We start from the raw sequence: 17,676 nt of genomic DNA, 5'->3' as shown, positions 1-17,676 counted from the left end.
TATTGAATAGCATCTCTCTTGGCACTTTGTCATATGCCTTTTTCAAATCGACAAAACACAGATCTTTGTTATATTCCCATGCTTTCTCGACTATTTGTTGTAAAGTGAGGATCTGATCCTGACAGCGTCTATTTGGCCTGAATCCAGCTTGTTCTTCCACAATTCTTCTCAATCGTGTCTCAAGTATACTTGCATACATCTTGCCAGGAACACTTAGTAGGGAAATACCTCTGTAATTCTCACATTCAGTTTTATTTCCCTTTTTATATATGGATACTATGAGAGCTCTACTCCAATCATTGGGAATTCGTCACTCTGTCCAGGCTTTCTGAACTATGCAGTGCAGCCACTGTAAGACTTTTATACCACCATACTTAAGCATTTCTGGTCGAATATGATCTACTCCTGCTGCCTCACCACGTATTAAGCCTTTGATGGCTTTTTCTACTTCAAGTATGGATATGTATTCCTGACTGCATGCCTGGTCAGAGTTTTTTTTACCAGTGTGCTGTCATCACTGCTTGTTTCATTTAGCAGTTTTTCAAAGTAATTACTCCATACTTCAAGGATATCTTTTCCTTCCATTTTCATGTCACCTTTATATCTCTAACTCCTTTTACAGCACTCTTTCCTCCATTCCTAAGCTGCTTCAAACCTCCAGAATATTCTGCCATCTTCTTGATATTTATTTTCTATATTCTTGCCAAATTCCTCCCATGACTTTTGTTTAGCTAGTTTTACACAGTGTTTAGGATTCTTGCATTTGTCTCTGTATTCTTTAAGAGAACAAGCTGACTTATTTGCCAGGAACTTTTGATATGCTTTCTTCTTTTCCTTCACTGCCTCTTTAACTTCCTGTGTCCACCATGGAGCTCTAATTTTTCTATCCTTGCAGGCAACTTCACCACATGCTCTCTAGCTGAATCAATCAGGGCTTTCTTCAAGGCTTGCCACTGAATCTCCAAGGTTTGGTTCCTGTTCTCAAACTCTTTCATTTTTTTTCCAGTAAGCATTGTGTATTTTAGTCTACAGTTCACATCTGAGAGCTGCTCAACTTTTATTCACTTTAAAACTTTCTTACATGTTATTCTTTTCAATATGAAATTCAATTTTATCTTACTCAAGACTAAATAGTAATCACTTCCAATTTCAAATCCTCTGTACACTCTGGTGTCCTGCACCAGGGAGAAAACATCACTATCAACAATAACATAGTCAATGAGACTTTTCTTATTCCTTGCGTCTTCTCTCCATGTGAATTTGTGCACATTTTTGTGTTGGAACATGGTGTTAGTAATAACCAGTCCATGTCCTGAGCAGAAATCTAACAGATATTAGTCATTATTATTAGCTTTGCTCTTTTCTCCAAAATTTCCCAAAATATTTTTGTAGGTCTCACAATCATTTCCTACTCTGCTATTTAGATCCCCAACAAGGACCAACTTTTCCTTTTTCATTGTGTCAGCTGCATTTTCTAAAGTGTCAAAAAATTCCTCCACATCTATCGTAGTAGAACCTTCTGTGGGACCATAGGCACAAATAAGTCTTATTGTCCAGTTCCCCATTCTCACATTTGCCCACATTACTCTACTTGAGACTGACTGCCATTCAAGAAGATTAGCCTCGTATTTTGTGTTGAATACTATGGCTACTCATTTTCGTTGACTGTCATTTCCTGAATATAACATTTTGCATTTATTGCTCAGAAAGATCTCACCAGTTTTTATCTTTTTTGTTTCAGTCACCCCTGTTATGTCGATCTGGTACTTATCTAATTCCTCAGCTAGCTCTATTTCTTTGCCATTCAGGCATCTTATGTTGATAGTACCGATCTTTAACTCTGGTGATGTCTTGAGCTGGGGTGTGTTTTCAGATTTGTTCCAGTAGCTGACTTTTCGCTGTTCGCCCTGGTTCCCTGATGAAAACAACGGGGGATCTTGTTTAACCGGGCTACACCCCCAGCCGGCATGAAATTTTGTCATGTTGTACCATCATTTTTTATTTTGGTTTAACCAATAAGAATACAATTTGGTCAGCTAAATCCCAAATTTCCAGCCCATCCTCTTTCGTTCAGTATCCAAGTAGATACCCTACAGGGTGCACCACGAGAAGGTGAGAATTGGACATTAGATCAGAATCCCTGGTCGGTTCTCAGGCTAGGTCTCCTCTCAGTTATACAGCTTTGACGTTTAAGCACCCCCACAAAAAGTCAACTACTGGAACAAATCCTAAAACACACTGCAACTCAACATCACCAGAGTTCAAGATCGGTACTATCAATGTAAGAAGCCTGAATGGCAAAGAAATGGAGCTAGCTAAGGAATTGGATAAGTACCAGATTGACATAATTGGGGTGAATGAAACAAAAAAAGGTGATATCTTAATGAGCAATAAATATAAAATGTTCTATTCAGGCAATGGCAATCAAGGAAAAGAAGTCATAGCCATAGTATTCAACACTAAATAAGAGGCTAATCTTCTCGAATGGCAAGCAGTCTCAAGTAGAGTGATGTGGGCAAATATGAGAATGGAAAACTGAACAATGAGACTTATTTGTGCCTATGGTCCCACAGAAGGTTCTAATAAGATAGAAGTGGAGAAATTTTTTGAGGCTTTAGAGAAAGCAAATGACACAATGAAAAAGGAAAAGTTCGTCCTTGTTGGGGATCTAAATAGCAGAGTAGGAAATGATTGTCAGACATACAAAAATATTTTGGGAAAATTTGGAGAAAAGAGCATATCTAATAATAATGGCAAATAGCTGTTGGATTTCAGCCCACTACATGGACTGATTATTACTAACACAATGTTCCAACATAAAAATGTGAACAAATTCAAATGGAGAGGAGGCAAGGAATAAGAAAAGTCTCATTGACTATGTTATTGTTGATAGTAATGTTCTCCCACTGGTGCAGGATACCAGAGTGTACAGAGGATTTGAAATTGGAAGTGATCACTATTTAGTCTTGAGCAAGATAAAAATGAATTTCATATTGAAAAGAAGAGCATGTAAGAAAGTTTTAAACTGAATAAAAGTTGAGCAGCTCTCAGATGTAAACTGTAGACTCAGAAATGGAGGAAGGAGTGCTGTAAAATGAATTAGAGATGATAAACGTGACATGACAAAAAGGAGAAATATTACATAATACACAAATTTCTTATGTATTTTGTGAATTATGAAGAAAACATGAAACAGTTTCAGAACAGGAACCAAACCTTGGAGATTCAGTGGCAAGCCCTGAAGAAAACATTGATTGATTCAACTATAGAGGCATGTGGTGAGATTGTCTAAAGGGATAGAAAAATTAGAACTCCATGGTGGACACAGGAAGTTAAAGAGGCAGTGAAGGAAAAGAAGAAAGCATATCAAAAGTTCCTGGCAAATAAGTGAGATTGTGCTCTTGGAAAATACAGAGACAAATGTAAGAAAGCGAAACTCTGTGTAAAACTAGCTAAACAAAAGTCATTGGATAACTTCGGTAAGAACACAGAAAATAAATATCAAGAAGGTGGCAAGATATTATTATTATTATTATTTCCCAAGACCTCATGGAGTCAAAGATTCTTCAGGGAGGTCCTTTTATCACACACACAGCTCATCATACCGTACTTTGAACACATTCAAATTCCCTGCAGACACTACACTCTCAGGCAGGGCATTCCAATCATTTACAACTCTGCACGAAAAAAACCTGCCTCTCACTCCCCTACTCACACCTTCTTTATACAGTTTCCAGGGATTACCTCTGGTTCTTCCCCGATCTCCCACTATTTTCTGCTAGAACTTCTTCAGCATTGATCCTATAACAGCCCCTTACCAACTTAGAGGTCTCTATCATATTCCACCCTCTTCCTCCTGTCCACCAGACTCTACAAACTGCATCTCCTCAATCTTTCCTCATACTCTACATTCCAGAGGTCAGAAACTACCTTAGTCAGTCGCCTTTGGAATCTTTCCAACATCTCTTCATCCTTCTGAAAACCATGTGACCAAATCTGGGCACAATAGTCCATGTGTGGCCTAATCAAAGTCTTACACAATGGAACAAGAATCTCCCTACTTCTACACGTCAGTGTCCTCCGCATCATTCCCAGAAGCCTTTGTGTTGTCTTCACAATTTTGGTTAGGTGTCTCCTAAATTTCAGATCCTTATCCACTATCATCCCCAGATTTCTTATTTCTTCCACCTCCAACAATGTATCCTCACAAAGCATAAATTCTGCATCCCATCTTTGTTTTCCAAATTTTAAAACCTTACATTTTGCAACATTGAACTCACATCCCCATTTCCGTGCCCAATCACTCAATCTATTCAAGTCTTGCTGTAAGGCCACAACATCTTCACTACACTTCATGGTTCGTCCCAACTTTGCATCATCTGCAAACAACTGAATATCTCGATCCAAATCTTCACCTATACCATTAACATACAAGTTAAACAGTAATGGCCCCCGAGGGCCATTACTGTTTAACCTGTATGTTAATGAATTGAAAAACAGATCCCCAAGGCATTCCGCTGTGACATTCCTTTTCCTCGACATCGCTCCCCATACACAACTGTTTGATACCTATCAGACAGCCAATCTCCAATCCAATGCACCAATCTAATATCCAATCCCATCTGCTCCAGTTTGACTATCAATTTATCATGAGGTACTTTATCAAAAGCCTTTTCAAAATCCAAGTATCTCACTGTGTATCATTCTCCACTATCCAAGGAAGCAGACACTTTATTGTAATAAGTAAGTAGATTACTAAAACATGACTTTCCTTTAGCAAATCCATGCAGTCCATCAAAGATGATAGCATTGTTGTCAACCCAACTCTGGATCCCAGTTCTCACAAGCTTCTCCAACAACTTAACCACAACACCTAACACACAGATAGGCCTACAGTTTATTGCTTGAGTTCAATCACCTCCTTTATGAAGTGGCACAATCTTGCCCTCCTTAGGGACTTGACCGAGTGCAAGACTCATATTGAAAAAATATGTCAAGACAGGTGTCAACTCCCTGGCACATTCTTTCAGAATACGTGACGATACATTATCAAGTCCCACAGCTTTAGTAACATCTAGTTTACTCAACTCCCCATACACCTCTTGCTCACTTACAGTCAGTCTCTCCTCCCCATCATCATCAACTGCTCTCAATCTCTCCATGAAGTGACATTCACAAGATTGAAAGACCTTTATGAACTGCTCATTAAGCATCTCCACGACACATTCCACAACAGCTGTCTTTATACCATTTTCTCCAATCAATGTTATCCTTACATAATCATTCTTTCTTTCGCTGGCTACATATTGAAAGAATTCCTTAGGATTCTTTTTGGCTTCATTAGCTAACTGATGTTCATACCTCTCTTTAGCTACCCTCACCAACCAAGTCACCCTCCTTGCCTGGTCCTTTGTAGACCTCATGAAATTGGTTATTTCCACTTCACTTATGCTGCCTCACAATGCCCTCTTTCTCTGTATCGCATGCTTAATCTCTCTATTCATCCATCTAACACCTACTTTATTTAACCTTCTCACCCTTGGAATATATTTAGACATTGCATCTACTAGATAGTTTTTGAAAATCCCCCAAGCTGCACTGATCTCTTTTCCAGCTAACTCCTCATTCCATGTTACACCCACAAGCTGTCTCCTGAGCTCTTCATAATCACCCCCCTTGTAATTCCACATATACCCTTTTCTCACAGAGGTCCTCACACTGCTAGCATCCACCCAGGTAATCACCTCATGGCCACTCTCACCAATTGGCAGATGATTTGACACTTCATTTATAATTACATCCTCTGATGAGATTACCAAATCCAAGACCCTCAATCCTCACGTACCCTTTGTTACATACTGTCTGAGGAAGTTATCCCTCAAAAACTCGAGAAACTCATTTTCTTTATTTCCAGTTGCTATCTCATCATTCCAGTCTATATTGTCATAATTAAAATCAACCATAATGATCACCCTTTTCTTATTTGCTTGGCTAATTTGATTATACATTTCATTATCACCACACCCACATTTCCTGGTCAATAACAACATCCAACCAAGTATTTCATTCCATTCACCTCTATCTCACACCATACTTCCTCAAAACCACTGGCACTATTTCCCTCTTACATCTCTACTTTGTATGGACACAACTGTTTCTCTATCATCAATAGCACTCCACCTCCCTTTTTACTCTTTCGCTCCTCACGAAACACATCTTACCCTTCCATCTCTATTCCTGTCAGGATGTCATCCTCTTCCAACCATGTCTCACTTATTCCGACAATCTTTGGGTGATCAAATGCAATTAATGCAACCATTTCATCTGCCTTGTTTCTTATACTTCTAGCATTTGTATACAAACACAACAGCTCATTTCTGGATCTACAGATAGTTCCACTGATACCAACCACTCGATGTGATCTCTCAATGCTCGACTGGGTCCATTTTCCTTTCTGCTTATTCATTTTAAAACCCTTTTCAATTCCAACTGTTTCCTCGTGATCCCAGGTCATCCCATTCCTTTCTACACATGCTCTCACCTCCTCTCGGAGCATCCACCTTTCTCATGCTGTGTACCACTGTCCACCCTGAGCCTCCCCATTTTCCTGTTCCTCTTGCACACTCATTCTCTCATTTTCTATACTCATACCATTCGCTTCCTCATTCATAACCACCTCTTAAATCTGTCCTATCTAACTCTCCTGCTTGATCTGATTTATTCTCTCTCATTCTACTCACTTTTCTAGCTTCCAGCAGCAGTCTCTCCAAGCGCCTCACACCATAACCACTCAAAATGCAGCCCATCACTCCCATACAGCTCACTTCGTCCCTCAAACTCATTCCACACATTAACAAACTGCACTCCCATCTCCTCAAACATTTCAGCCAGCATATCATTCATAATCCTTGCTCTCTGCCTCATCTCACCACTGTCACACTGTTCTCTTTTATCCTTGTAAGCAGCCTCCTGATATCCATTCCGATGCTCTCTTTGACCTCTGTCAAATCATTCGTACTGATTAAAACCATTAACTCCTTTGCTCGCTCCCTCCTCATATCCAATGCCTCAATCACTGTACTCATTTTACCCCCTATAAAACATACCTTATGCATCTTATCATCCAGCACACCTTTAATAATGAAGTCACCATACAACGCCACTCACTTATCTTTCGTGCCATCATGATTTGTTTTAATATTTTTTACCCGAATTTTCTTAATTTCATTCCGCATCCATTTCATCTCTTTCCTCATCCAATCCAATTCAACTTCTGAATCTCGCATCACATTCTCTCTATCATTCAATCTTCCTAATTTTCTAACTCTTGACCCCCCCCCTCTTCTCACTTTCATTCTCATTCATCCTTCTGTGCTTCCGTACTTTCGGTCCAACATGCGTCCAACTTTCACTATCATTCATTCTTTCAATTTTTTCCACATTCGATTCCTTCATCATGCGTTTCCAGTTTAATTCTTTTTCTCAATTTCGTTTCCTTCTGCCACTCCCACCTCACTTTCGTCCATTTTAACATCCGTTATGGATTTTATATCACTCGTCTTCTTGTTCTTCACTGATTTTTTAACATTCTTTTGCCTCTCTTTCAAACGTACACTCATTTTCCCCGCAACATTCTCGCTACTAACACTTTCTGTCATCAAATTCATATTTGCATTCATCAATTTCTTGTTCAGGTCACACTTCGCACACACCCTCCTTCTATCCACCCAAAAATGTAATCGAAAGAATACATATAGCACACCTTACACTTAACAAAATGACTGAAGTCTAAATTAAAATCATGGAATGCCAAAGCCGCTGCCATGTTTTCTGTCGGTACTGCTAAAGGTTTAGTGATAACGAATTCGTAATTATTTCTGTAATTATGCTATAAAACTCTGTAGTACAACAATCACACCAAAAACCACAATACTACACCAAAAATACACCATGAAATCAAAGAAAATAATCAACAAATCAACAAAAATCACAGATCTTTCAGGAGCTTTCTAACAGCACGTTATTTCACCAGATCAAATTATTCTGGATCAATATTCTGGAGGTTGTAGAAGAAGTTCAGAAATGGAGTAAGGAGTGCTGTAAAAGGAATTAGAGATGACAAAGTTGACATGCAAACAAGAGAAAAAGATATCCTTTAACTATGGAGTAATTACTTCGAAAAATTGCTAAATGAAAAAAGCAGTGATGACAGCACAGTGGTAAAAAACACTGACAAGGCATGCAGTCAGAAACACATATCCATACTTGAAGTAGAAAAAGCCATCAAAAGCCTGAAATGTGGAAAGTTAGCAGGAGTAGATAATATTTGACCAGAAATGCTCAAGTATGGAGGTATAAAAGTCTTACAGTCGGTGCACTGCATAGTTCAGAATGCCTAGACAGATGGGCGAATTCCAGATGATTTGAGTAGAGCTCTCATAGTATCCATATATAAAAAGGGAAATAAAACTGAATGTCAGTATTACAGAGGCATTTCATTACTGAGTGTTCCTGGTAAGATATATGCAAGTATACTTGAGAAACGGTTGAGAAGGATTGTGGAAGAGAAGCTTGGTGAAGAATAAGCTGGATTCATGCCAAATAGAGGCAATTAGGATCAGATTTTCACTTTAAGACAGATAGTGAGAATCATAGGAATATAATAAAGATCTGTATTTAAGTTTTGTAGATCTGGAAAAGGCATATGACAAGGTGCCAAGAGAGGAGCTATTCAAAACGCTACAGTTATATGGTGTCAATGGGGCATTATAATCAAACAATACTTAGTCTTTATTTGAGTTGTAAGTCAGCAGTTAGAATTGAAGGAAGTACAGGAAGGTGGTTTAATGTTAAATCTGGTATCAGACAAGGATGTACATTTTCTCCTCTCTTATTCCTTATCAATATACGAATCACATTATGAAGGAGAGTGGTATTAAATCAGATATCAAAATTGGAGATGTTAATGTCAGCTCTTTGCTTTATGCAGATGATTATACTTCTAAATAAATCCGCTACACATGTCTGCAAGATTCTCTGACTAAATTGAATAACTGTTTTAATAGATATGATGAAGTACAAGCTGGATTCAGACCAATGAAGGTCAGCATTACAAAGACAATGAAAATAGGCAGAAGCATTGAAAATATCACCTACACTGTGAATGGAGAACCTACAGAACACAAGTAAAACATTTCAGCTACGTAGGCAGGATTTTTTGTGAAGGATTTTTAGTAAATTAAATATGGAATTTCGTTTAATCCTTTATCCAAGAGTATGCAAACAAAGTTTGCGTCTGAAGTATCTTCAGGACTGAGGCAACTCATGGTAAAGGTGGACCAAGCTCTCATCACTACTTGTCTTAGTATCTCCCAAAATGCAAAGCACATCTCCTTGGGGACACATATAATGCTATGCATTAAGGGAAGGGCCACTACCAGACCGGTTTCAACCTGTATTGACTGTTTAAGTATAGGTCAAACTCCAAAAACTCAGCGTTGTTCCCCTCAGTAACAGGCTCACCCTGCCACTGAGAACTCTCAGAACCAGTTGGCTCTACACCGTGGTAGGCTCGCCCCACCACCAAGCAGAGCTGCTCATTTGCTCATATCTCATCCGAAGGGTAACAGCAACAACCGTGCCTCAGTTAACTTCACACACTACAGCATTGCCATTCATTACCCCTACACACACACACACACACTCAGAACTGAATGAGTGGGGGGGGAAGCTTGGTCCCCACTGAAGAGACCTCGAATAAGGTCCCCACCTTTACCACGAGTTGCCTCAGTCCTGAAGATACTTCACGCACAAATGTTGTTTATTATTTTAACGGTATAATAGAACACAGAAACTAAGTAAATAATTAATTTATTAACTTGATGCTGATATTTCGCTGGGATTATAACCAGCATCTTCAGAGCACAAAAACACTGTTTGTCACAATACACGAGACTAAAACAACATGGTGTACTTAAACAAAATTGTAGCAGCAACACAAAGACTAGAGTCCTGATTTTGGCGCCCTCTATCTGAAAAAAAAAAAAAAAAAAGCTATCATATATTACTAGAGTCCTAGAAAAGAGCTAGTTTTTTCTTAATATGACTGTCTCCCAGATCTTCAGCAAGTTAATACAGCCATATTTGTTGAGATTTGGAGTGTGTTTTAGGGCTTCTTGCCTAAGATTGCCTCTAAGAACAATCTCTCTGATTTATACGGGTTTCTGTGTAGTACTTTTGTGTTTTTCCAGTTGATCCTGTGTGCAGGGGTATCCAGAGCATGGTCTGCCAGGCCCGACTTCCCATAATGATAATTCCGGACGTATCTTTTATGCTGGTTATAACACCAGCGAAATATCAGCATCAAGTTAATAAATTAATTATTTACTTAGTTTCTGTGTTCTATTATACCGTTAAAATAATAAACAACATGTTCGACGAACACATAAGTCTGTCCACACGTTCAGGCACAAACTTTGTTTGCTTCCACTTGGTTAAAGGATTAAAATAAATTTATTATAGTCTAACCAAGTGGGAAAAAACTTCCAACATCTTTCTCTAAATCCAGAGTAATTTAATAATAAGGTGAGACACCTTTTGGCAACTCGTATGGGTAAATATGACTTCTCCATTGCTTCTGCCTTAGTATTACCTCTGGGTCTGGCTCCCACTGACAAGACCTCAATAAAGGTCAAAACCGGTCTGGATCTGGCTCTGAGAGGCTCTGCTTGGGGGAATAGGCAAAAACCTAACCACCCCCAAGAAGAGCCTGGGTATATTTTGGGGTAGATTTGGAGGAAAATTGTCGATAGGAAGTGTAAATTTTTCATGTAGTACTATCATATCCTGTACACCACCCTTGAAGGTATATATCAGGAATTTGATGGTGACAAGACGTACATGTTTCATGTTTTTAGCCTTCTAGTGGTATAAGTTTTTTTTTTTTTAATCATCATCATCATAATGCATATCAAGGATTTAGGCCTAGCATGGCCTTAGAAGTGATCATTGAATCGTTTAAGAGGACGTCCTAGTTTTCTTTTTTAATGCCTTATTTAATTTTGTAGGACTTCCCTGGCACTCTTGGAATTTTTTTATGAACTTTTAAAACTCTAAATACATAAAATTCCATTATAAAATGGCTAAATAAATCAATTACTATTTAACGAAATTTATTTTGATTGTCCCCTTTTTATAAATTTCGAGATTTTTAAAATGTCACTTGCAGTACATCTAATCTGAGTATTGAGAATTCTCTAAGAAAATGTTCTCTGCCTTTGTGATATAACATTGTTCTTGTCATAATCTCGACAAATTCCATGAGTAGAGGCTAAACTACGAGTTTTCATATCCATAGAGCATGTTTTCGATGAGTTCCATTACTGTGGTAATCTGTGCAACATTTGAGCATATACAAGTTTAACACTTTTCCGACCTCCTTCAAATGAGTGTCATCATTTGATCATAAAGCCTTATCGTTTCCATGCAAACTAACAGTTTCCGTGGACCAGTTTCGCATAATTACATCAATTAAACGTTTGGGTTGTTTACTATGGGTTAAAATGTAACAATTTAATTTGATTAAAAGGCAGGTTGGGTACGCACATTAGGAAATAACTGATAACCCCACCTACCGCAAAAAAATCAAGTAAACAATATAAGCAAAAACCACCTCGCGATAAACAATGCGGAATTAGCATGGTATTAAATATTCACGAAATATTCAAAATCGTGCAAAATGTTTGAACTCATTCATATATATATGTATATATATATATGCAATGCATCTACTTACTTCGCCTTTTCAAGTGCCATTTTTCTAACTCCCAAAAATGTGTTAATCACGTGGCAAGTAAAAGAACAAGAAATATAGAAACAAACAAATAAAAAAAGAAAAGAAAAGAAAAGAAAAAGGCGTTAGCTGATTTTTTTTTTTTCCAAAAATTAAGTTCTTTGGGTAGGAAAAAAATTCATGTATTCCAGCTTGACAATTTTTATATTTAAAGAACGGTGTCAGTTCTTCAATATTTAAAGAACGTTGTACAGATTCCTAAACAAATCCAAGTATGATTTTAGCAGATATAACTGAAGGGATTCATGGTTTAAGAGTGTTGGATCTGGTCATAGATTCAGAAGACTTATGCAGAAATAAGGTGTCCACATTACCTCCAATTAGAGAGAGTATGCCTTAGATGGATGAGTAGTAGTATTAGGCGTGATCTGCAAAAAAAAAAAAAATGTTATGAAAGATTTACAAAGAGAAAGGTGATGAGCACACACTCATGAACAGAGCAAAAATTAGACTGGAAAGGTTACCACCAGAGTATAGAAGGTAACAGATTATGAGAAGACTTTAGCCAAGCAGGTCCAAGGAAATTGCAAATAATTCTTTTGCTAAGTGGCAAGTAAAAGGAAGAATGACTTTGAGGGGATTACGTGGGCGCTGACGATAGCGCCGTCACTGATTCGGATGTAATGGTAGAGATACTGAGTAACCACGTTTCAAAAGTCTATCACCCGAGTGAGGATATATAAGACACATTCCTACATAAGACACATTCCTGTATCGTATGTAGCAATAACTGATATGACAACTGAAGTTATTAATGAATCAGAGGTACTTAGGATTCTGCAGAATCTAAATGCAAAGCTTGCTATAGGTTTGAATGGAATATCACAGCGGATATTATGTAAATGTGCAAAGGAATTATCAATAGCTCTTATTTGGCTCTTTAACTTAAGTCCGAGCTTTGGTCAGATCCATAGGAAGTGGAAGGAAGGCAAAATAGTTCCTTTGCATAATGGAGGCTCTGAGACTGCAGTAGAAAATTACAGACGTGTCACCATCTCAGGAGTGGTAGTAAAAATAAAAATAAAAAGTTGGTTAAAGACAGAATCCGGGAATGGGTGGATATAAATATGATACTCTATGGGAGGCAACATGGTTTTGTTAAAGGTTGGTCTTGTCTTAGTGATTTATTAACTTTTTATAACTGTTACAGCTGAGTTGGACAACGGGAATGGCTACACAGTGAAGGTGTTAGACTTTGCTGTCTTTTGACAGGATATTATACTGAAATTAAGAAGTACTATCCAAATTAGAACAAATGGGGATGGATAATAAACTGATAATGTGGATACAAGAATAGCTTACAGACAGATACTAAAAAGTAGTGTATGGATGGGCAGAGGTGTGTTGCAAGGCTATGTGCTTGGACCAATATTGTTTAATTTGTACATAAATGAGATAGGAAATAATTTGAAAGGAGACATTCATTTGTTTGCTGAAGATGATGACGCTAAGTTAGGTAGTGCAATAATTAACTAAGCTGATGTAGAGAACTTGCAGGATGATTTAAGTAAGTTGGCAGTATGATAATGGTATCAAAAGATAATGGATGTAAGTTCAATGTGGAAAAGTGTAAAGTTATGCATTTTAGGTTTAAAAGATTACAAAATATGTACCACATTGATGGAACTGTACTCCAAGGAATTGACGACGCTAGGAACTTGGAGGTTTTGGTGAATAGAGAGTTGAAGTTCAGAGAGAATATTGCTAAGGCATCCAAAATAGCTCATAGGATTACCTGGCTATTGAAGAACACACTAACGTACTTTTTAAAAGGTGTCAATACGTCCACATCTGAATTACTCTCCTCAGGTCTGGTCGCCCAGGAAAAAAGGAAGTAGTAGAAAAGTTCAGTGGCAAGTGACCAAGTTGATGAGTGATGTAAGGAATGATACCTCAATCTATCTACATAAATAGGTTTAGCATTTGTGGATTATAGAGGTTGGTTGATAGGTTGGAGAAGAGGGATATGATAACATATGGAAACATTTAAGTTACTAAAGGTTTTTATAAGAGTGATGCAGGGGAAATATTTCAGCAGTGAGATGGTGGTGGAAGCACAAGCGGTCATACCTGTAAATTAAGTAAGAATGTGTTTAACAAGGGTGTGAGTTCCCACTTGAAGAGTAGTGATGAATGGATTGAGTTGCTTGGAAAAGTTGTAAGTGCTTCGTCTGTCAATGAGTTCAAAAAGGGATGTGATAGATATTATAGGGATAGATTGACTCTCCCGCGAAGAGTCTACTGACTCCATTGAGATTTCCGTATAATAATAACTATAATTATAATTATAAATATAATGATTTCATTCAAAGAACAGCGAGTTTTCACTTGTTGACTACCTACAGATTTCATCTTTGACTTTCAACGAATGTATAGCATAGTTAAAAGCAAATTTAAACTAAGAGCAGTATGGTAATAATCTCCTCTCTAAGAATGTAATACCCTAAGTTAGAAAATTGGATGAATGTTCGTATTTTCGTAGCTATTTACCAAAGAACTGTTTCTCAAAGTGATAAGACTAAATTTCAGAAATCACAAAGTACGGTAAGACAATTATTTTTTTTAATTCTTGTATATAATTATTTATTCTAAAAATAAAATATCCGATGTGCAGCAAAGTGTTTTAGAGTTGGAGATGAATTTCATCACCTAAAGCGAGACCATGTTTATGTATATTGGGGTGGGGTCTGAAGTGGCCTTGAAATATTCCATGTTTGGTCTCTAGAGTTAGGTTCCCAAATTAAATAAAGAATAAATTAGAAATACAAAAAAAAAATGATAAAATAGAAAAAAATTCCTTATCCCTCCTGTGGTACAAAGTGTACTATAGGTTTGCAAATAACCTTACGTGAGTGGGACCAACATTAAAAAAAAGTATTCAGTTAGAAATGATACACGCCTTGTATATAAATACGTACATTCGAATCCCATCAGTAACACGAATAACATACATAACACTTCTTCAACAAACGTTATCAGGTCTTGTACGAACATAATAGGATTACTCCACAATAACATCTTCTTGCACTCTCAAAAACAGCCAGAAAATACATCAGTTGCCGAGCATACACTGTTACGACCCTCAGTACATTGTAAAAAATCAACTTTTGTGAATTCAGGTAAATAAACAACTAACGCGCTAAGTGTAAACTGGGCCAGATTACCCAAAGAGTAGTCCGCGGTCGGATACCGCTCCATAAACAAAAAAAAAAAAAAAAAAAAAAAAAAAAAAAAAAAAAATATATATATATATATATATATATATATATATATATATATATATATATATATATATATATATATATATATATATTATGCTTACACAGTTAGAAGCAGAGCTCAGATATAAATAAAAAACAAACGATCATATAAGAAAGCAGAATTTGTAATTTCGTTTACCCAAGTTCAATATCATGAGCATGCTAACATAGAAACTACAAATATTCTCAACTTTTTGTCTAATCGGCATCAGTTACTGTTAAAAACCAGATATTTTAATATTACTGTATTATAAATAGACTTATTTAATTAAGTAAACTACATACACATATCTGTATATTATCTGCAAAAAAAAAAAAATTATACTCAAAACACCAGTCTCCAGTTATGAAGAGTTAGCGAAAAAACATCACTTGACAAAACTGACAGAGAACATCGGCAAGATATTTTTAGATTTTTTTTTGTCACAAAACTACCAACTCATTTAAGCCTTTTTTCGACCGGTTCCCGAGTTATTCGACCTCTGGCATAGGCAAGCGGGCTTCGGAAACTAGGCTTTTTCGAACCAATAAACTCAACAAAATCAACTCTAGAACCCACATTACTTCAGAAAGTAATTTTTCCTGTTAGGATTATGCACTAAGAGATGGTAGCCTTAGTTTGCCCGTCTCTTCATCTGTGCCGCCTTCAATTGGTGATACACATGGGCCAGCTATCTCTGATAGGCTACCAGCAGAGAATGAAGTGCCCACAGTCTCTAAAAGCTAAATATGGTTTAAAGGCTTCTCTTACTCCCTGTAAGAGAATAAAACCAGTTAGCTGATTTTGATTTGTTGAATGGAAGTTGTGGAAATTACAAGGGTGCACTCGTGGAAGATAAGATTGAGTGTAGTTAACGAGAGTGGTAAGAGTTTATTTTTCTCTCATAAAACTGCGAGTGAGTGGAACAATTTACCTGTAACTAAGTAATAAATGCAAGTCTGTGTATGAGTTCAAGATAAAGTAGTATATCTAATGTTGGTGATGTATGACCACCGTGGATGAAGCATTTACTCCCCAGAGGTCAAATGATAATAATAATAATAATAATAATAATAATAATAATAATAATAATAATAATAATAATAATAATAATGTTTATATATGTATTTTGCAAGTCTAATTAGTCAGAAATGTGTGTGTTTGCAAGTAATCTCTTAAAATACCTTAGACTGTATGACTACACAAGAAGTACCTGTGGAGGCATTTTGCTTCTCACATTGTTATAGTTTTGAAGTGGGGCTAAGGCCTATTTTTATTTAAAAGTATTATAAAGTAATTCCACTTGTGACGCAGAAGACATTCATGTATAATTCATCGAAATCGGCGAAATAGGATCCAAATTTCGAGTGCTGAAAATTGAAGACAGAGTGGACTTGTAGTCACCAGCGAGTGAAGAAAAAAAGCCATCGCCATTTTTACAGTCACCTTGAAGTCGCTCAAGGGAAGAAAGATGAGGCATGAAGGAAATGACGGTAATCATACAATTTTTGGAAAATGCATCAGGAATCTTCACTTTACATTTTCTTTCCTTTAAGAAACAATCTGGCGATGTAACTCCTATGCAAAACACGAGGAATGGAAGTGCCTGTACTGCAGAGAGAGAGAGAACAAAGATATTCACCCACCCACGACAGGACATAAAGCAACAACGCAGCCGAATATAGCGGAGGTAGAATCAGGCGATGAGCTGAACAGGAAAAAAATACAGGTGAGTTCTATAATTTTTATTCTTTAAATACAACGAGTTAACTATAAAAGCCAGCTTAATATCTCTTTTCCAAGACCTCTTTGATAACTCGAAAGAACAAGTAACAAAATAAATTTGGTGAGTATGAGGATTTTGTTAAAGATAATAATTTAGCAGTGGAAGAAAAAGTTTTAAAGACGATAAAAGATATCAATATTAGTGTTCTATATTAGTGTTAATGGGGCTGTACAGCAGAAGAGAAAGATGTATTCTGGAACGTACTAGATAAAGAAATGAGGGAACTGGAAGAAAACGAGATTGTGATTGCCGGAGGATACTGGAAAGAACACATAGGGAGACAGAATAGGAATTGTGAAAGGATGCATTGCCGCCATGGAGTGGGAAGGATGAACGAGGAAGGAGAGAAGATTTTGGACTTCGCTGTAGCCTTTGATCTGGCAACTGTGAACTCCTTTTTCTGAAAAAAGGGAAGAACATTTGATAACATTTAGAAGTGGCAACAACAGTTCAATGATTGATTGACTACATATTGACTAGAAGAAAACATCTTAAGGCAGTAACAAATTGTAAGGTAAACCCAACATATCAAGTGGCACAGAACCACCGGCTGCTGTGCACAAACTTTAAAATAAAGTCGAAGATAAGAACGTATATGAGTTTGAACGAACCGTTTTAGGGAGGAGAAGGTGTTAGAGAGGATGTTGGATGGTATAGAAAGAGTACAAGAGTGGTGGAGACATAATTCTAATGTAATTCTAAGCTGTGCAATTGAGGTGCTTGGTGAAATATCTGGAAAGATTTAGAGAGAAGAAAGAGCATTGGTGGTGGAATGATAATGTCGGTATTTATTGATAGA

At 37.1% G+C, this 17,676-nt stretch overlaps 1 protein-coding gene across 2 annotated transcripts in view; it reads right to left on the bottom strand.

Moving 5' to 3' along the window:
- Dip-C (dipeptidase C) overlaps positions 1 to 11,919 on the bottom strand; it is a 400,748-nt gene extending 388,829 nt beyond the window's left edge. For both annotated transcript variants that reach the window (XM_090391828.1, XM_090391835.1), the window contains exon 1: positions 11,795 to 11,919. In XM_090391828.1, coding sequence (XP_090247954.1) covers positions 11,795 to 11,814 — 20 coding nt within the window. In that variant the 5' untranslated portion in view covers positions 11,815 to 11,919. The remainder of the gene's footprint in view (positions 1 to 11,794) is intronic.
- Between the last annotated feature and the right edge of the window lie 5,757 nt (positions 11,920 to 17,676).

This window comes from Typopeltis vanoorti, chromosome 1 (genome assembly GCF_054136105.1).
Source record: "Typopeltis vanoorti isolate ZY-2024b chromosome 1, IOZ_Tvanoo_1.0, whole genome shotgun sequence".
NCBI lineage: Eukaryota > Metazoa > Arthropoda > Arachnida > Uropygi > Thelyphonidae > Typopeltis > Typopeltis vanoorti.
This window is presented reverse-complemented; position numbering and strand designations above follow the sequence as displayed.